The sequence below is a fragment of the Opisthocomus hoazin genome, chromosome 8 (genome assembly GCF_030867145.1).
Source record: "Opisthocomus hoazin isolate bOpiHoa1 chromosome 8, bOpiHoa1.hap1, whole genome shotgun sequence".
NCBI classification, from domain to species: Eukaryota; Metazoa; Chordata; class Aves; order Opisthocomiformes; family Opisthocomidae; genus Opisthocomus; species Opisthocomus hoazin.
Window position 1 is genome coordinate 21516017 of NC_134421.1, and position 21129 is coordinate 21537145.

Here is a 21129-nt window from a genome sequence, read left to right on the forward strand (position 1 = left end):
TCATTGCTTTTGCTTAATGTCATATGAAATGTGAGTGTTATCTTGTTTCTATTTTAAATGCCAATGGCCATCACCATTAATAAACAAATGAAAGACAAAAACAGTCCATAGACTGTTGGAAAGAATCAGAAAAAGGGAGAAAAAGGTCTCTCAGTCATGTCAAAATGATTCCTCCATGACAGCCAGCATGAAATGAGCCAGTACATGACTGCAAATTGACAAAGTGGAGGATGTATACATACTGCCCAAATTTGCGCTCTTGAATTATCTACGTGGACTTCCAGCCCCAGACCCCCAAAGGCAAGAAACATTCCCCCAGGGGCTTCTGCTCCTATTTGCCCCCACAGAAGCAATGGCTCTTCACTGGCTGGAGAGGGGGCCCAGCAAGGCCAGCCAAGTTCAGCATCCGTCCCCTTCTCTAAATGTCAAGGAAACTTTTTCTTAAGCCAGCCACACTAGGAAGGTGGCCAAATAAAGTTTCAAATGCTACACTCAGTTGTCAGCATCCAAGGTCCTCCTCCAGCCAGAGCATGTTAGAAAGTGTGCATCACCGCACCTCTGACCAGTGAGATCTTCTGCACACAGATGGACGACATACACCCACAAACATTTATCCTGGATTCTTCCATAGCATCCAGAAGCACCAATCACCACACTTCTTGTGTCACACCTATGATGCTACCATGAACACAACATTTCCAGACAACTTCTCCTACTCAGACTGTTGTTATAGAATAGCAACCCAAAGGCTTATCTATGAAGATCCTCTTAAACACGTTACCCAGGTACACTACTCCCCCCTCCACATCTTGGCTCTTCACTAAACACAAAGTTTAATTCAAACTCTCTGTCATGATTTAAAAAAAAAAAAAAAAAGAAAGAAAAAAAAAAGAAAAAAAAAAGAGGAACAAAGATCTTTCTGATCCCCATACCAGCTACTGAGATTTTTTTCACCCTATGACTACAGCTCCCGTCACAGTTGCATGCCATCAAAACTAAGCGACTACCCCAGGAGAAGCCAGTTCCTCTCACGGCATCCACAAAGTCATGCAACTGACTCCTGTGAAGGGTGTGAATAACCACCACAGAATCCACTGTCTTCAGAAATTTCTTCTCCCTTCCCACACTGCGGCCATTTCACACATAAACACAGTCTCAGAAGAAAACTCTTGTCAAGTTGAAACAGCTACAAAACAAGAAAAAGGTGACTCAGCTCCGAGGCCACGCTCTGCTGTGCTCTAAGAAGCACTGAAGCCTAAAAGAGTGGAAACAAGTGAGATAGAGGCTTTAAAAACTCACTGTTGCCTTCACTTCTGTTTCCTCTCTTACTGACCAGAGGCTGACAGGAAATTTTGTTATTGTTAAAAGATATGAAGACGACAGTTGAAATAGCTCAGAATCCGATCGATACCTTAAACTGTGGCCACAAATAACAATTCCGATCACAATTTCTCACCCTGTATAGTTATCTTTAAGGTCATCTGGCCTTATTCTGGGCATTACCACCTCTGTAGATACTTCCCCCCCCCCCCCCCCCATTGCATTGGTAACTCCATTAATCCACAAAGAGTAGCCTGACCTGAATTTCCAACAAGTGAAAATAAGTGTATGAACCTGTGCTAAAGGTCCAAGACTGTTAGGTACTTAAACGCCCCTTTAAGCATCTAAGCCCAAAAGGCAAGCGCTAAAGTTGGCACCCAGACCCCATAAATGCTTGAAGGACCCCTGCCCTCTGCTGCAAGATATGCAAAGAACTACTAAAAACCTGACAACACGGAGCAACCATATGCCATTGTTTCCATCCACGCTCTGGAAGGCACTAAGTAGGACTTCCCCATGACCGGGCTCATTCGTAGGACCAGCACCAGCATTAAGACAGCGTGTGTGTACATATATATTAGATATATGTATGTATATATTTGCCACACAACAGTGGCCACCGAGAGAACATAGATTCTGTGAGCAAGACTTCTTCTCTTGGAGATGGCAGATGCTGTCTTCAAATCCCTTCAAAACCCACATCAAAGAGGGAAGGAGAAGATGAGACTGCACGTTTCCACGCCTTTAAAAGAAAGGACTAAGCCATACAGAGCCTTAATTCCACGAGAGCACGCACTTCTGCACACGGTGACGCAGCCCAGCCATCCCAGAGTCACACTTTTGCTTGGCTCTCTCGCCCAGATGCGGCATTAACAGGGGTGGCTGTTCTCCGACAGCTGTCCGACCTCGCGTGAAGCAAGGAACAGTTCTCCCATCCTGGGACTATTTCAAGACTTAAGATAACATCTCCGGCACACAAGAGTGAATTCGACAACTACCAAAAGCTTATGACAAAGAAGACACGTTCTCAGCGTACTTGTCGTGAATGAGGAGAATTTTACTTCTAGCCCCTGCTCTACCTAAGCTGAAACAGAAACACTGGCCAATCTTTCTGTCGGACCCGCCTGAGCTCCACTACACAACCACTCACCGCAGCCCAGGGCTGAAACAGGGCACCCCGCGGTGTCGAAAATCACCCGGACCTTTGATGACAGGGCCACGTGCAGTCTGGCGGTACCATCAGAGCCACATAAATACAACCATACCAGGTCAGAGGAGGGCTGGTTCTCCATCAGAGAGTTTAAAAATACTCACTAAAATTGTTTAAACTGCTTTTTCCCTTGCTCTTAGGTTTCGGAAGCTTACTGTTTTCAGAGCAGAAGGAAACAAGCGAAGGCAGAGGAGATCACCTGGTGGCATCCTATTTCTTCTTTCACTTCTCCCTTCCGTCCCTAGAAAATCACAGACGTCCTGGCGAGGTGTCACACGTTAATTACCGACAACAACCACCACCAAAATCCGTAAAGCTCTTCGCGCTGCGTTTGTTACCGTGATCCTGCTTCCACGTAACCCTCAGATGAAACGTAAACTGCTCCGCATCCCTTCACCGCCGGAACAAGCGCGGCTGGGGAGGCTCCCTGGAGCGGGACCTCGCCCGCCGCACGCCGCCCGCGCCAGGGGAGCGGCGCCCGGCGGCCCGGCCTCAGGCTCCGCTCGGCAGTCGCTTACCGGCCGCGCACCCGCCGCCCGGCCGGGCCCTCCGAGGCCGGAGCGCGGGGAGCGGGGAGGCCGCGCGGCCCCCACCCGTGGGGCGGCCCTGCCCTCTGCGGGGGCCGGGCGGTACTGCCGACCAGGCCCGCACGCGTCCCCGCCGCCGTCACCGGTGGCTCCCGGGGCACTGGCTCGCACCCGCCCCGCCGGGAGGGGAGGGACGGGACGGGCTCTGCCCGGGCGGCCTACGGGGGCTGTGGGGCGGGGGAAGGCGGCCTCGCCCGCCTCAGCCTGCGGGCTCCTCCACAGCGAGGCCCGGGCCGCGATGCCCGGACCCGCGGCCTCCTCCGCCGCCCCAGCGCGGCCGCCTCACGTCCCCCGAGCCGAGCAGAGGCCCCGCTCTTGCCTCCCCGGCCCCTGTAACTCCGTCCCTCCCTCCACCTCTTCCACGGCCGCGTTCCTCACGCAGCCCCACAGCTACTCATTGATTTTCTTTGTTGTGTTTTTTTTTTTTTAAGCCTGCAGACAAGCCCGCCGAAGTTCAGTCCCTTCCCTCAGGGACGTTAATTTGATTCCTGACGCTGAAATACAAGCAGCAGTCGCTGGCGGCGACGCTCGCCCCTCTGGAGCTGGCCGCGGCGTTACCAAGAAAACCCAACAGGAGGAGAAGGGTGCGGATAGAAAAGTTTGTTTACGCTCAGCCTTGGTGTGATGGAGTGGATGCTCATCGACAGAAGCGTTTCAAGGACCTGGAGGGCTCCCGTTATTGAATCCTCGGCGCCGTGACTCAGTGTGTGGCAAGGGCTGTAAATCCTCTGAGAGCTGTTTTCATTCCCAGGTGCTCTTAACGCACAGCATCTGTGGCGAGAAACGTCTCCATCTTTCCCTCTGCAGCTGCAGCTGGCTGCTGTTAGCCAAGCCTTGCGGGCCCTAGGAGAGGTTGCTGCTTCGCCATTTACTAGGAAGAGCAAAGGCCGGAAAAGCAGCTTCAGCGTAGAAAAATATGAAGCAGCTGATCTGCTGTGTAAGGGAGACATTAGAGGGATTTTTTTTTTAAGCATCTCAGTTGAGAGGAGCTGTTGCACCAGTAGTTAGGGTTTTCTCGTCAATTGCAGCTCAGCTTCAAGGTCCCCATGTTCCAAGCAGATTAGCAGGTGAACCAGGTTAATTGTTCAGCCATCATTAGGTCTGTCTCTCCTTCTCCCTCCCGCCTGAGGGTGCTATCTGTGATCAACAAGTACAGCCAGGTTTCTCCAGCCCAGCTTCAATTTCTGGGAAACAAGGGCAAGACGCACACGATGCAGCAATCGGAAAGGTGGACTCTCCCCTGTAGTTAACACTTTCCATCCAGCCAGGAGGCTGTTAAACTGGCTGACGGCGTCAACGCTGAATCTCTCAGAAAGACAAACCTCCGTGGTCCTGTTCGATTTCTTCCTAAACACTTTGGTGCTACCTAGGCAGAGACTAAACCGATGGAAACAGGCAAAAGTCACAAGCAGAGCAAATCGCTGGTAAAATCTAAGGACTAGATGTGAAATATTTCGGTTTCTTTGCCTTGCATGGGGTGAGACCTCTGGACAGGGATAGTTGTCAGGTGGTGAAGTGACTTCTGTCATTTCTGCAAGTACAAAAGCCTTGGTCATTGTTGGGACTGAAATACTGACAGGCTACCAATTCCCTTGCTCGGTGTGAGGTAACTGTTCCCATGAAGTTTGCCACACAACTGCCACTTCTGTAAGGCAGAAACATGAGTCAGCTGCTTTAAACAGTCAAATAAATGCGTAGACGACGTGTCTTGACTTGGCGTTAAACACGTGAGAGGTCAGCACCAATTAAGTACTTTCAATTGACTATGTGAAATTTAAATACATTTCAACTTCACAGAGATAACGGATTTTTAAAAAGGTAAAACAATGCTTATCTCGTTTGGTCCCAGTGGTACTCCCATGTGGTTTTTACACATGAATTCCTGTATTTCTAAAAAGCATGGCGTAGCTCTCAAATCATCGGTGCCACTGACCCCTGTCTTGCACTCGCAGGTGGAGATACCTGGCAGTCACACCAATGCCATCGCAGCCCAATAGCTGGTGTAGAAAGTAACCTTTAAAAAACCCCAGAACTAAACAAAACCAATAGCAAAATCAGCTGTGGGATGAGCAACCACAGAAATCGTATCATCGTTGGAGAACACCTGTCTGTCACAGTCGGGTTTTCTGCCACTTCAGAATAGCACAGGGCAACTCCAGTACATGTCACTGAGGGGCCGTTACCTCCCCGCACCGTCTCCTCTTGTTCCTGGCTTTTTCTTTTTTGGCCTTTTCCATTCTGAAGCATCAAAGTTACTATGGAAACAAGCAGCGGCGTTTATGTGGATACCTGCAAGGCCCACCCATCCTTGCTGTGTGAAGTGAACCTGGGTGGACAGTGCGACCTACACCTGGTGGGACACACCCGTGCGGAAGGAAGCCCTGCAGCAGGACATGGCTGCCGGCAGGATGAGCCCCGGAGAGGGGGTCTGGGAGCGGGGCCAGGCGTCTCTGAGGGGAAGGAGACATGCCATTGCCGCTGCCGGCGCAGCGCGGTGGGGAGTCAGCGGCTTTCCCACAGCCTGAGGCATCAGACTCGGGGGACAAATGTTTTGGATGCCGCACAGTGAAATTCCTTCCCCACACTGCGGGGAGGATCTGGAGCGTGAGCTCCAGCACCACGTGCGATTCCTTTAAGGCCAACGTGGCATGGGAAGAATCTTGTGTATTGTGGCTTGAGGCTGCAGGGTCTAAGGAATTTAAATTTGTACCAAGTTTTAAGACTTGCTGACTGTTCTTGCCATGAGGATAGACTTCAGTAATAAAATAACTGTAGGACAGACACTTCGGTGATGTTGGGAATTTAAAACTTTGAGTGGATGACAAGTAAGTAGCAGACAGAAGCGCTCTATTAAAGCATTAGATCTCACACCATTTTGTTTATTCAGGTAGGCTTAGATGACAAATTGCATCAGCATTTTGACTGATGAGGGAGTTCAGTGACGAGAACTGGAATGGCATAAACCCAGAACTGCATGAGTTTAGAAGGTAAGAAATTAGGGGGATATTTCCATCTACTAAGCCAAAAACTTTAAAAAAATTATTAATTTGGTTTGTTTGCCCTAATTTTTCATTTGCCGTCTGACACCTTACGAAAATATGAAGAACTGGCCATTCAAAAAACACAGCTCACCCTCTGCAACTTGGTAATTATAAAAAATATTTCCATCTGGAGCCTCTGGGTATTCAGCCATTCTGGTAAGTAGTGCTATAGTAATGCAACTGAGCACTAGTATTTATTTACAGCATTAATTTTCAAAAAATAATTCTGAAACACTTCTGCCCTGTATTAGCTAATGTGTTTTTATAATCTGTAAATACACTTCTATAACCTGTATAGGAAATTGTCTTCTTTTGTCATGTGTCCTTTTCTTTCCTTCTCCATTACTCAGAGGACAAGTAGGGATGAAAAGAATAAATCAGAATTATCATTCTTGACAAGTAACAGGCTGAAAAGGCATTGTCTCTGAGTCATTTCCGTATCGAGACAGAACTTTGGAGTGTAAGAAATTGGATGGGAACGATAATAACTTTCAACTACTTGAGGCTTGGTATTTTTAGCTAGAATGAGAGGACAAATGATGAATTCAAGAGAGATGTAGAGCCCAAAGCGTTACCGTTTGTGCTGCAACTCACACCTGTTAGAACTAAGGGAGAACGATATCCTGCTAATAAGAACAACAGAACAGCTACAGCTATGTTCTAGCTAGAGCTGGAACAGATTTCACGTGGTCCTCAGGAGTAGAGTGGCAGTTTTAAACTCCCTCCAAAAGCAGTTGTGTCTACAGCCAAGCCAGTGACTCCGCAGGACAGCAGGTGATACAAAGCTGGGAAGTCGGTTCTGAGAGGTGCTGGTGCTAGTGCGTGATGGAGAGTGGGTGGCTTGACTTGGGACACTCATCGCCTGATTTTAGAGCCCCAGGGCAGACCCTTACAAAATTCCGACACGGTGGTGCCCCAAAACATCATGGGCATTAGTGTTTATGCTGCACTGCCATTGGAAGACCAGAACTGCTTCAAGATGGGCACAGCCCAAAAAAGAAGGGGCAGTCACTGCTCCACCAAACATCTCCAGTCCTGATACAGTTTGCCCAGATGAAAGAATGACACTTTCTACTTGAGTTTAGGTCTGAATGTTTTCAGTACCAATAAGGCTGAGGAATAAATATCAGCAGTCTACACTTCTCTTCCCTTTGCTTTAGTCACCAGTTGACTAAATCCAGGTGAAGAGAGAATAACCGGGAAGTTTCTGCATATTTAGTGGAGGTTTCTAAGCTTTCTCTCAAATCTGAGGTGCCTTCTCCACTAATTTTTCTTGTGTCATCACCCCCCAATCTCATACTCTTGAAAATCCACAGTTCATTATATGCACTGCCCCGAAAAAGCTTCTGTCTGTTTATTTTGAAAATATTAGATATGTATTCTAACCATAGGCTAGTTTTCCACAGGAAGAAATGCACACATCTCATATGAGCCCGTAACTTCAGTAAAAGTGACTATTTATTGGCAACTGATGCAGACAGGATACTAGGTATGACAGATCATTGTCCACACCCGAATGATTGCTTCTCACGGCTCTTCGTCCCACAACCGCATCGCTGTTTGGACTGCCAAAATGAATGAAAAAGGATGTGTTTACAATGACTTTTGCAATCTTCATTGAGGATGATTTCACTGTTGTTTCCTTGTACTATAGCTGTGCCAGAGACAAGTGTGAAAACGTGAAGTGTCAGAACACAGGTACTGTCTGTACTTTCTTATCTGCAGAGAGACATCCAGACTCACAGCTAATTTCACAGTTTATCTGGAAAACATTTCAGTACTTTTTATTCTTGTCCCTATAGCCTCCTATCTTATCTCTGCCCGTGCCTGGCACAGGATGCTTAAGGAAGAGTGGAAGATTTCTTTCCATAGTTTGTTCTCAGAGATCCCCCCTCAGAGGCGCCGCAAGAGGTAATGCAAAAATGGCCCTGCTGAGCCAGACCAGAAGGTGCAGCTCTTGATGCGCACCAGCCATGATCACACAGGCACACATCCACTGGTAGGCAAGCATATAGAATGGCACCTGTCAGTCTTAAGCATCCAGTAGTATCAGATCTGTTATCTTTATATCCAAATAATCTGCAACCACTTTTCACCTAAGTTTTAGCATCCAGGGTATCTGCTAGCAAGGAACTTTACAGTTTGGCCACGCAGTCTGTAAAGCTTTTTCTTCCTTTTCATATGTCCTATTCCTTGTACAGAAGGGGCAATGAGCGACTTCTGAATTCATCACTGTTGTGGTGTTTATGAACAGTACCGGTGCCAAGAAGTACGGATACAGTGGCATTTTGCATGTTTAAGAGAATAAATCAATTAGTCAAATTCAGTTTCCGAAGCTGACATGCCTTGAAACTGCAAATGAACTTCCCATCACAGGAAGTCTGACATGTGCATGACAGAAAAGGGAATCAAAAAAAGAAGTATCCATAAGTAAAGTATTAGGGAAATGCAGGATCTCCAACTCACCAGGATCTTACATGACAAGATTATTTCCCCCACCCAAAACATCTGCTTGAACATTCTTTTTAGCTGTGAACACAAGCTCTCTGTCATGACTCCAACAGTTTCTGAGTTGGAAGGGGGAACCGTACATCTGTTCTTTACTCCAAAAGCATGAGGTTCTGTGAAAATGATTTGATGGTCTGTGAAGCTACAGAGGCAGAAGAGAGATAACTGAAGAATTGTAGGTATATCTCTGCATATTCTTTGGCTCAGGCTCTTGCCTGCTAAAGTAGAACAATTACAAGATAGATCATTCTTTTTATGAAGTAGGTCGCCACAGTGTTTTGTTTTTTTCCGGAAAGGTTAAAACGAGCTTTATTTTAACATACAAATCAGATTTGTGTACAACGCAAAATATACCCCTACAGTGGCAGGCATACTGGGTCTCCACACAGCATGTGTAGCCACTTGCACTACAGTAATCCTGAGATACGGAAAAGCGCCTTAAAAATCTTTCTTTAAAAAAAGAGGGCAAAATGTCTCCTTTTAATCACTCTTGCTATAATCACCTCCATTTGGGAATTAAGAAAAACATTATACAGTTCTCAGTCAAGAAAACAAATTATCTACAAGTCAAATTCCCAAGATACCTGTCTAATTCCCTGCTGTTATCTGGGTATACTAGCAAGAGCACCTGGAGAACAAACCAAGAGATGCAAATATGCAAGGTTACTTCACTAACACTGCAAAGCATGTAGAAGACCGGCAAGATATTTTTGATACCTTCACCTACTATTGTCTTCACGAACTGTGTGGTCAACATGTCAAGCTTACACATCCTAGGAACTTTTTTTTTTTTTTAAGTTCTCTACATTGTGTGTTAAGTTACTAAAAAAAAAATTAACTTACTTTGCTTCCTTTCACCATGAAGTTATACGTGATACAGAAATATTTTTAAAAGCTTATAAAAGCAGTAGAACTGCAGACATTTAAAGTCCTGTCCCTAATATTAAAGGCTACTTGAACACCCTCATTTTGCTACAAGATTGTATTTGTCATCAACAGACACGAAAAAAAAGGAACAGTCTTTTTCTTATAAAAAGAAGTTAAAGATAGGGAAAAGGAATAGATAAGGGTTTTTTTTTTTTAAGTTTTACAACACATAAAAATAAGTTACACTATTTATTATGGCTTTATTATTTAGTAGAAGAGTGCCATCGTGGATTTAAACACTAGGTGTTGTAACTAATTAATTCACCATGCTCTCAGACTTTCCTTGTTTGAGTTTTAATGACTGTGTGAATAGAAATGACAAAATTTTAATGGGAAAATTAAGAAGCCTCCAGAACAATTTAAATAGCAAGCAGCACTTGTACAAATCATCTTTCAGAGAAATTTTCAATTTAAAATTTTGATTCAATTTTAAAATTAAATTGAAGTTTTAATTTAATTTAATCTCAGCACAAATAAAAGCCAAGCCAAACCTCCCATGAACTTCAGCAGAGTCAGGGCTTCATGCTGAGCTTCATTTCAAGAATGTATGATAAGTATGATACCACTATGCTACTGAAGTAATGATTAATATTCAACGTGCGTTGTGTTAATCATACAACTAGGATACTAGTTAGATTTGGTATGCAGCTAAAAGGCTTCAATAATGCTAAACCAACAAGATTCAAAACTACAACACAACTGCTCAATATTAAGTGCTGTCCACTATGAATAAAGAGGAAGGGGAGCGGCACAAAAGATGCTCGAGTCAAAGACTGAAAGACCGCATTTACACAATGCTATATTATTAATGGCTGAGTATACTTACATTTTGAAGTCTAAAGTTGCATTCAAATTGGACAAGCTATGACAATATTCAGAAGCATTTAAATAAAAAAAATTATAGTTTCATACCTAAAGTTGTAACAAAAATCTCATTGTGCAGTTGAAGTAGCATTTGCAACATCAAAGTTCACAACAGAAAAGCACAAACTTCAGACTTGGGAATACAGTAAGAAAGAACATGGCACTGAATTTGGGAATATTTTCAAGCTCTAGTTTTACTCAGGATAGAAGAGTTGCCAGCTGAATGAAGTTAAATGAATACTGTGCTTTCCAGCTCCTTATACACAAGGCTCCACATCACACAGAAAATGACCTTTCTCTCCCTTTTTTCTCTCCAAGAAAAGTATCTGAAAGGCAAGCTACAGTGCTTGTTTCTGACAGCATGGAAATAAAGCAGCAGGTAGAAAAGTAGGTGTATCAAAAAGTTCTTACAGAAAAGGCATCCGTCCTGGTTTGATTTTGTTTATGAAAAGGCACTTCACATATTGCTAAAACTCTGATAACGTAATTATCCTTTCAGTTTTTCTGTTAGAAGGATGTAATTCAAGGTGGTTAGCACAAGTATGCAAACGTTCTTTATACAGTGTTCATCTGTTACAAATTTTATAATTGCATATAGTATCTTACACCATTTATTTAGAAGAAAAGATTCACGTTGAAAATAATAGGTCTTCATACAATACTTCAATGATGATGGATGATTTGTCATAAGCAACACACCACCTGTAGTGAGTTCATGCTAATAAAATTAGCAGTGTGAATCTTTCAGAAGTGAGTCTTCAGTCTTTTATTTTCCTCTCGTAGTCTCTCAATTTCAGCTACTAAGCTTTCATTTACAGAGTATCTTTCAAGTAAAGCGTGCATTTCGTTCTAGAGGAAAGAAAAAAGCCCCCAATCAGCAGCTATAAAGTTAATTATTCCAGTTTTAGACTATCCATTTTCATATCCCTTTTGAAAATCAAATAACCTAGATAACACCATTTTTAAAAACTTCTGATAAGAAAAGTAAGAATTTTTTTAATGCTGACATACAGTATTTTGATCATTAATACATTAGTGAATATTTTATCAAAGGATATTTTGCACTTCAAGAGGAGAATCCAGTAATGCAGGTTCCATTACAATGTTCAGTACCAAGACAAGGTCTTTTTAATGCAGATCAAAAAAACAAAGATTCATAAAAAGGTGAAGTTAAAGAACACTGTTCAGTATGCATGCATATAAGTGAAGCTTTCTATTTTAATTCCATCTATCCCCTCCTTACCCCAGCACTTTGTCCTTTCCAAAGGACAGTGGAATTTGTTTCCCTTTCGTTTTTTTATAATTCCTGAAATACAGAATTCATGATACCTACCCAATGCATATCTTCCCTTTATCTATTGAGCATACACCAATTGAACAGATTCCAATTCACAGCTTCCCCCTCCTTCACATCCCGTCCTCCCTTTCTTGCTCTTAGTAAGAAAATTGATTTCAGTATTGGGAGAAGAAGTTGGCATGCTTTGGTAGTACTGAATCTATTTCCCACCATGCTCTTTGTACATACCAACTGCATATGGAACTGCTTGATCATCTCCACTTGCAAATTCACAATATCTCGATGACATGCTTCTCTGGGGGAAGAATTTCAAAAGGACAATGCTTAGTTTTATTTATGGAGCAGTAATTCTCTCCAATCCTTTGCACCCAGACCTCCACACTTCCTCACCTTCACGATACCATGAAACATGAGTCTAAAAACCTTTAAGCCACGAAACATACTCCTCTACTGCTTATTTCCTGGAATATTGTTGTTATGACATTGACTTTAGTAAGTACCTTTTTCTGGGGTGTACAAAAAGACTATGGATATTTCCTGTTTAGAAATATGAAAACATACATGACAATATCAAGGGGTTTTTTTCTGCTTGCAAGCTGTAAATTTCTCTCACAGAATCACAGAATGGTAGGGGTTGGAAGGGACCTCTGCGGGTCATCTAGTCCAACCCTCCTGCCGAAGCAGGGTCACCTACAGCAGACTGCATAGGACCTTGTCCAGGCGGGTCTTGAATATCTCCAGAGAAGGAGAATCCACAACCTCCCTGGGCAGCCTGTTCCAGTGCTCCGTCACCCTCAGAGTGAAGTTCTTCCTCATGTTCAGACGGAACTTCCTGTGCCTCAGTTTGTGCCCATTGCCCCTTGTCCTGTCACTGGGCACCACTGAAAAGAGCTTGGCCCCATCCTCCTGACACCCACCCTTCAGATATTTATAAGCATTTATGAGATCCCTTCTCAGCCTTCTCTTCTTCAGGCTGAACAAGCCCAGCTTCCTCAGCCTCTCCTCGTAGGAGAGATCTTCCAGTCCCCTCACCATCCTTGTAGCCCTCTGCTGGACTCTCTCAAGTAGCTCTTCATCTTTCTTGAACTGGGGAGCCCAGAACTGGACAGAGTACTCCAGATGAGGCCTCACTAGGGCAGTGTAGAGGGGAAGGAGAACCTCTCTCGACCTGCTGGCCACACTCTTCTTGATGCACCCCAGGATTCCATTGGCCTTCCTGACAGCCAGGGCACACTGCTGGCTCATGGTTAACCTGTCGTCCACCAGGACACCCAGGTCCCTCTCTGCAGAGCTGCTCTCCAGCAGGTCCACCCCAAGCCTGTACTGATGCATGGGGTTGTTCCTCCCCAGGTGCAGGACCCTGCATTTGCCTTTGTTGAACCTCATCAGGTTCCTCTCTGCCCAGCTTTCCAGCCTATCTAGGTCACGCTGAATGGCAGCACAGCCTCCCAGTGTGTCTACCACACCTCCCAGTTTGGTGTCATCAGCAAACTTGCTGAGGGTACATTCTAGCTCTTCATCCAGGTCATTGAAGAAGTTAAACAAGACTCGGCCCAGTACTGACCCCTGAGGGACACCACTAGTTACCAGCCTCCAACTAGACTCAGCGCCGCTGATGACAACCCTCTGAGTTCTGCCATTCAGCCAGTTCTCAGTCCACTTCACCGACCACTCATCCAGCCCATTCTTCCTGAGCTTCCCTAGGAGGATATCATGGGAGACTGTGTCGAAAGCCTTGCTGAAGTCTAGGTAGACAACATCCACGGCTCTCCCTTCATCTACCCAGCCAGTCATGCCATCGTAGAAAGCTATCAGATTGGTCAGGCATGACTTCCCCTTGGTGAATCCATGCTGACTACTCCTCATAACCTTCTTTTCTTCCACTTGCTTCATGATGGCCTCCAGGATAAGCTGCTCCATCACCTTTCCCGGGATGGAGGTGAGGCTGACCGGCCTGTAGTTCCCTGGGTCCTCCTTCTTGCCCTTTTGGAAGATTGGAGTGACATTTGCCTTTCTCCAGTCCTCGGGCACCTCTACTGTCCTCCAGGACCTCTCAAAGATGATAGAGAGTGGCTCAGCAATGACACCTGCCAGCTCTCTCAGCACTCGTGGGTGCATTCCATTGGGGCCCATGGATTTGTGGACGTCCAGATCACTTAAGCGATCCCTCACACAGTCCTCCTCGACCAAGGGAAAGTCGTCCTCTCTGTAGGCTTCCTCTCTTACCTCCGGGGCCTGGGATTCCTGAGGGCCAGTCTTAGCACTGAAGACTGAAGCAAAGAAGGCATTCAGTAGCTCTGCCTTCTCCGCATCCTCCGTCACCAGGACACCCGCCTCATTCAGCAGCGGCCCCATGTTGTCCCTAGCCTTCCTTTTGCTCTCATTTTTACCAAAGCTGATTTTCAATCCCTCAGTCACAAGTATCACAGAGAAAGATATTTATCTGTAACGGAAGATACAGCTTTTCAGTACATCGCTTTCAGCACTCATGTAAAAGTGCCCAAAACATCAACTGTGATAAATGATACATTATCCTCAAGCCCACAGAATGCTCCAGGTTAATGTACGTGAGAAGTGGTGGCAGTGTTGTCCATGAATTGACATGAATTTGTCAATTCATGGACAACTCTTCCACACTACAAGAACCAAGCTTGGAAATACCCTCTGAATGCTACACTAATACAGCGGTTCCAGACACTGGGGAAGAACAAGCTCAAAAAAGCAGGCAAGCTCATATGCTCTTCCTGAAGACCACATCCCAATGCAATTGTTCGAAACCAAATACTGCACTATGGGTACCAATAGCCTGAGAAAGCAAGGCATTTCTTAAGTGGACACACACAAATCTTATTTCATTCTCCTTTCCCAAAACATATAGCAAACCCAAAGGGAATATATTCTTCCCTTTCTATTTCCACAAGTCACGGTGCTTCAGAACTCCTACTGGAGGCAAACAATCTTCACTGAGCGTATTCAGCATAGATGCCAGCTGGCAGCTTAGAAACCCAAAGATGCAGGTTATCTCCCAAAGAAAGAAAGTTCAAGAAACAACAGCTTTTTGGAACCAAATGAGTTATACATTCCTCCTGGTCCTTTTCCAAGGTCCTTGTTTTTTTCCCCATTACTTGAAGAGGAATGGATTTCAGGCAAGAGCGATAAAAACCCTTTCCTCAGATTCCAGCAAATGAAAGGTATTTATATCAATGAGAAGCTCGCAATGGCTCCCTTCCCTCCTGCTGACCTCAGTACAAACAATCTTCTATATTCAGTTTGCACGTATCCACAATTTACAACCAGGAAAAGGCCCAGCAGAGCCTTCCAGCCACTCCAGGGAGCGTGAGTCAGAAGAGAAACACAATCTCTGAGGCTCCATATCTAAGATACTGGAAGTACAAGACTGCCAAGTATACCTTCCGACACCGGGATGCCTGAACACTGACTTTAAAGAAAAAACATCTGCAACCTACAGACCGCATCTTAAGTCATGAGAAAGTTAAGAGTTTAATCACATGTGATTATCGTCAAAAAATTCCAGGGGAGTTTTACTATACTATGTTCTTATTTAAAGACATTTAATCACATTCAGTGTATTTTTCTGTTGGCAGATACAGAAAAGCCATAGCAAACAGACCTGCTAAGCTAGTTCCACACTGTTTTTTGTCATCAAAACAGCAATACTTCCCCTACCTGGCAATCCTTTTCCCCACCACCGTCTCAGTCCTTCATCTTAAACATGTGTTGGGAAGTGATCCCCTAGATACAACTCTGAACTGCTCCATCTCCTTCAAATTCCACTCTAAATCCCACTCTAAATCCATGCTAATTTGACTTACTACTTTCATGACAAGTGGAATGTTAGTTAGGTATCCACACACAAAAAGTAATACAGTATTTTACATTATACAGGTCAAGCTGTGCGTGAATACCAGTACCTGAAGTCATCCATTGTTTCTTGTATCATATTCTGAATGAAGTTTATTTGGATTGATGTCAGAGGTGCATTTGGTCTGGTGCTCCCAATGGTTTCTACTATTTTTTCTGACAATGAACTGGCAACTCCAGCAGTGACAGGTGATGTTATCTTTGGAGCTTTACAAATAAAAATGAAGGCAAATTAAAAAAAAAAAAAAAAAAATCAGCATGATGGAGCACAAGATAATTTTTTCAATTTGTCTTGAGGCTTGTCAATATTTTGTCTCAAACATAACCAAGTAAAAAATTTACAATGAGTCTTTTCAGAGGCAACTAAAGATGTTCTAGGAGGGCTAATTGGATTTACAGAATAATCAAGATTGGATGTTCTGTTTTAACGCTAAAGCCATTTTATCAGGTTTCACATCAGTCTGCAATCAACCACGCCTAATCAACATGATCAACTTACTTATTGAGGTAGTACCATTTACTGGTAGATCATATGCAGGATGGGCCTGAATATTCTTCACTAGTCTCTCATTTGTATCAGGAGTCTTTACAGCACTGGACGATGGTGGAGGACTTAAAGTTACAGATTCTGTGCTTGATGAGCTCGATTTTGAAAGCTGACAATAATAATTTAAAAAAAAAAAGATGAACTATACTTACTACAATTATCTAATTGCACTAAAAGACTTAAGTTTTCAGGAATGCACTTTCAAACATTTTTGGTTTTTGGGAATCTACTCACAAATATATGCTTTTCGTTTTCTAGCAAGACATCTTAAAAATTGTTTGCTAAAATATTCAAAATTGCCTCAAGTGCAAATGCACAGAAAAGAGTGCAAAAGGCAGGGGCCTCTTAATTTTCACATCAAACATTTTGTGGCAAAGTTATAAACATCATTCCTAGCAACCTCAGACTTCTCAAAAGCAATACAAAAGGAGCAAGGATCTCAGCAGCAGCATATCAAAGACGACTCAAGAAGGAAGAAGAGGGAGATGGAGAATAAGGAAAGAAGAGAGGGTGGAATTGACCTAATAAACGACAAACAATCATACTGGAGCAACCAACTAGTGATCATTCTTGACATTCTAGAAAAATTAAAATATTCCTCAGGCCAGCCCAGTTTTGTTTCGTGTGAACTTTTGTAACCTGAGCTTATTTAAAGAGACACATACATTTATCTTGCACTGCTGAAGGCCAACGCACTTAAACTGAACATTTTACAGATTTGGGTCAATGGTGTGCACAGTTGCAAAACAAGATTAGCTGGGATGCTGTTAAGGGTTATTTCTTCAAGTAGTAGTATTCTGTCAAGATTTTAAAAAGACCACTCATATCAAGAATTAGTATAGTATACCTGCTTTAAGACTTCTTTAGGTTCTTGTTTTCCAAGATTTATTTTCTTAGCGTCAGTTTCTGGATGTCCTTCCTCTTGTTTAGTTTGAGATCCCACAAGTGCATGTAATGGGCTAGACCGTATCCCTTGTGCACTACCACCCACTGGGTTTCTTTTTACTGGTAAGGCACTGGGGAGCTGTGGGAGAAAATCTAAACCCAAAAGGTAGGACTGAAAATCTAGACCTAAAAAGGAAAAGGGAAGGGTGAAACACACAAGTCAAAAAACCACACACACACACCCCAAATCAAATCCACACAAAACAAATAAACAAAACAAAAAAAAAAATCACCAAAAATGCACCCCCCAAAAACTAAATCCTTAAATCCAACTTAAACTGTCACTGTCCTTATGAAAGTAATAAAGCCTCCATATATCACCATAAATTGCATAAAGGAGAAACAAAATCACCTTAGAACCATACTTTTGGATTTCCTGTTACCACGTTGTGTCTTAGCACCTCAATGTGTTAGACAATTTCCAGAAAAGTTCGTTTGTTTCAGTGTCTGTTTTCATCATGTGTTTATTTTCAATGGTATGACACCATTAGCACCTAAAAATAATGCTAGGCCTCCAAAGGCCTACCACTGACAAAGAAAAATATACTGAAAGTATGTTTACCATCTCCTTTTCCTTGAGAATCTTCCTTGGCTTTACTTGCAATAATATCTACAAAGTACCAGAACATAGACAAATTAAGTGTTTATTAAATGAAGCCTACATCAATATTCATATAATTGCATCGAGTTCATAATCAAAAACAAATTAAAATACCAAGTAGGTACAGTGGTTGGTAACACACAAATGTCAAAATGCCATGCTATATGCAGATGAATGACACTCTGAAATTTCAGTATTAGCAACTTACCATCTCTGACTGGAGAAAACACATCTCCTAAACTACTTCGACCCAAATCATCAAAATTATTTAAATCAGCACTTTTCCCATGATCTGTTTCTTTAGATGGAATCACATCCAAGCTGCAACTATGGGGAAAGCCTTAAAAGGACAATAACATCCAGTTAGTAATTGATGTTTTCCAAAAACAGCATATCTAAATCACATCTATTAGCTATCCCTAAACAATCTCACAGCAAGCATGATGCCTGGTAAGTCCAGCAAGCACTTCAGAACCTTCTACAGATTTCAGTTAGAGGGTCAACTTCAACTTCCTCATTTGGACTGTCATTGCATGTGAATATAACTAAAAGCTAAGATTCTTACTAACAAAAATAAGATACAGCTGGGACCCTTTCCTCTTTTTAAGCAGCAGAGTTGTCAAACTGGAGAATGCACTCATTTTCAGATAAATCTAAGTGATGGATGCAGCAAATTTATGGTGTACCAGGTGTAATGAAAACTAGTGAATGCACCTTCCGCTAAGAAGGTGATCGCATTCAGAGGGTCAAAAATTAAATTTATTCTGCAAGAAGAGACATCTGCTTCACTGGGGCCATTAAGCATTTGAAGGGAATCTCTCTGAAACATCTACTTTAAAGCTTACCTGATATTAGGATATTCTCTGCTTATTTCTAATATTAGGAAATAGAGCGGGGTTACAGTTGCAGACAAAAGCAGCTTATTCTTAGACCTATCCCCACTCCGCCCTCAAGTCCCATCCCTGACCCAATCTGGGGGAAAAAAGTTAGCTTTCATATGCATGGTAGCAAGAACAGTTGTCTGAGGAATGGAAGCACATCTTAAGTCCAAAAAAACCCAGTAATTATTCAAACTACAGGTTTTAGATGAGGAACACACGGAGAAGTGAATTGGAACTGCTAAGACAACCACCTGAGTAACTTTCACAGTTTAGTATGTTTGAAAACCAGATCAGCACCATAAGCAAGCTGCTATTCTGCTCTCACTGAACTCCTAACTCTAAAGTGCCTGAAGTCTGCTTGTGTAAGTTAAGATCGAGACAAACAGCATTAGTGCTGTGCAATCCATAAATAAATCTCCTACAAATAAATCACCTGTACATACAAAAGCTTTACTTTGTACCTACTTCAATTAAAAAAACAAAACAAACCACTGTTCATAAAACCTGGAACTATTTCTCTATGCGGGATTACTTGTTCAAGTGATCCAAATGTGACTGGATGACTACAATTAATCATGCCCAAGTATTTATATAAACTGGGACTTGAGTTAGGTTTAAGATTTCACTTTAAAATGTATTAATACAGCACATCTTCCACGCCTTCAGATATGTCAGTTGTGAGACATACATAGGATTGCATTTCCTAGTTGAGTAAATACTCAGTGTACTGAGTCAAACTAGAAGTGCGGTAGCAACCTGTGCCAGAATCTACAGAGGATATACATGGAAAAAGCATAATATAAAATAGGGCAAAATGTCTTTTGTATATCTTTACCCATTCCCAGTAATCTAAATGTAGCAATTACCTAAACCAGAGGACAGCTGTTAAATAGAAGTTCATGGGAAGCCAGCTCAAAGTACATCCAAACTTCTCATCACATTCTGACTTCATTTATACTATTCCTGTGACAAAAAGCCCCAGGCCATTTATAAGCTGTATGAAAGATGTTTTTTGTTTGTTTAAATATGCTATCAGAAGACTTTACTGAATGCCCCTTACTTCTCCAAAGTTGAACCCCATAATCAGGGTCTAGAAGAGTTTCCATAGAACAAATGCAGTTTGTCTCTCATCCATTCCCATAATTAAGTCTAACTTGAAAGAACGTATTCTTCTGAAGTGTACAGAGGTCTCTACTTCCAAAATCACCATTCAGTTTAATGAAAAATATTTGGTTTATTGGGTAAGCCTTTATTTTCCTAAAACATTTATTTATTATGCATGGTCCCATTTAAGAAGTAACAGCCATTACATCTTCAAATAAAGATAATAAATCACATATTTTAACTGAAATAAAATTTTCTACACCATTCAGTAACGTTGATTAGCACCACTTCTTGCATACGTAGCAAGCCTTCTACTTTACCTTGTACTTCACTGCCTCCCCAAGGGAGGTCATTAACACACATCCCTATGGACTGCAGTGGCTTATTGCCTAATTACTGTTGCTAAATGTATTTCTCCTTATTTAAAAAGGGAGGGAAAAAGTGCTGCTGCATTAAAATGGATTGAGGATTTTTTTCAAGAATCAAACGAACAGTGATACCGATTTGACCATATTTTCAGAACTCTTGAATTAAATAAAATTTTAAGGGTACATTTCACACAGTGGCAGAATTTTAGAATAATGCTCAGAATTCTTATAAAGAACTTGTTAATTTCAGAAGCATAAATAGCAAGAACAGTTATACAACTAATCATACTTGCAACTATATTTAACATCTTTCCTCCCATGTGATACTGGAATCATGCCTCATACAAAAATACAGTTCAGTTCTCACTTGGTTTTTTGGACTAGGTTATTTTTTTTGTGTTTTGTTTGTTTTTCAGATGAGGTCTGTTACTCCTGTTTATTAACAGAATTAACAAACCATTAGCTCTGCATTCCATACAGACATTGTGTCAGAAAATATATTATGTACATAAGGATAATCTACAAGTCAGAATGCAAGAGACAGCCCCACAGTATCACCGGAGTTTTCTCCTTTAAAGTCTGAAGCAAAAGTACATATTTAAATCCAGAATTTTAGACTTCACACGTCTAAAGCTTGTGGTAGGACCCAAATCACTTCCCACAGTCTCACAGTATGTCTAATGCAGTAGGGGAGGGAAAAGAAGGCGCAGATGTGCGGGAACATACACATAGTTCTTTCACAACAATGCCCTTCACTTGGTGAAATTTTCATACTGTAATGATCAAGGCATGAAATACTCCTTCCATTTTCTACATCATGCCAAATATGATTATAAGAGTAGGAAGACGACACTACCTGTTTTCTCCTGAAGAACCTCTCCTCCCTTATTCTCATTTGGCAATGTCACATGAGGTGAAACTGTTGCTGATGCTTGAGAGGCAACATTTTTGATGCCAGTATTTTGAAATCCTCCAAGATTACTGCCAGCTTTGACTTCTACTCCTTTGGATACAGGTTTATTTGAAGAACCCATAAGGTTAGACTGA

The 21129-nt window shown here is 42.6% G+C and overlaps 1 protein-coding gene across 5 annotated transcripts in view; it reads right to left on the reverse strand.

Annotated features, from left to right (window-relative positions):
- Positions 1-7494: 7494 nt before the first annotated feature.
- The window catches only part of NEDD1 (NEDD1 gamma-tubulin ring complex targeting factor), a 30114-nt gene continuing 16479 nt past the window's right edge, over positions 7495-21129 (reverse strand). For 4 of the 5 annotated variants that reach the window (XM_075428582.1, XM_075428581.1, XM_075428579.1 and 1 more), the window contains exons 8-15: positions 20939-21125; positions 17938-18069; positions 17691-17738; positions 17031-17254; positions 16136-16292; positions 15687-15843; positions 11983-12049; positions 7495-11306 (exon numbers count right to left, since the gene is read on the reverse strand). In XM_075428582.1, the coding sequence (XP_075284697.1) occupies positions 11202-11306; positions 11983-12049; positions 15687-15843; positions 16136-16292; positions 17031-17254; positions 17691-17738; positions 17938-18069; positions 20939-21125 (1077 nt within the window). In that variant the 3' untranslated portion in view covers positions 7495-11201. The remainder of the gene's footprint in view (positions 11307-11982; positions 12050-15686; positions 15844-16135; positions 16293-17030; positions 17255-17690; positions 17739-17937; positions 18070-20938; positions 21126-21129) is intronic. The other variant, XM_075428580.1, reaches the window with a different exon arrangement.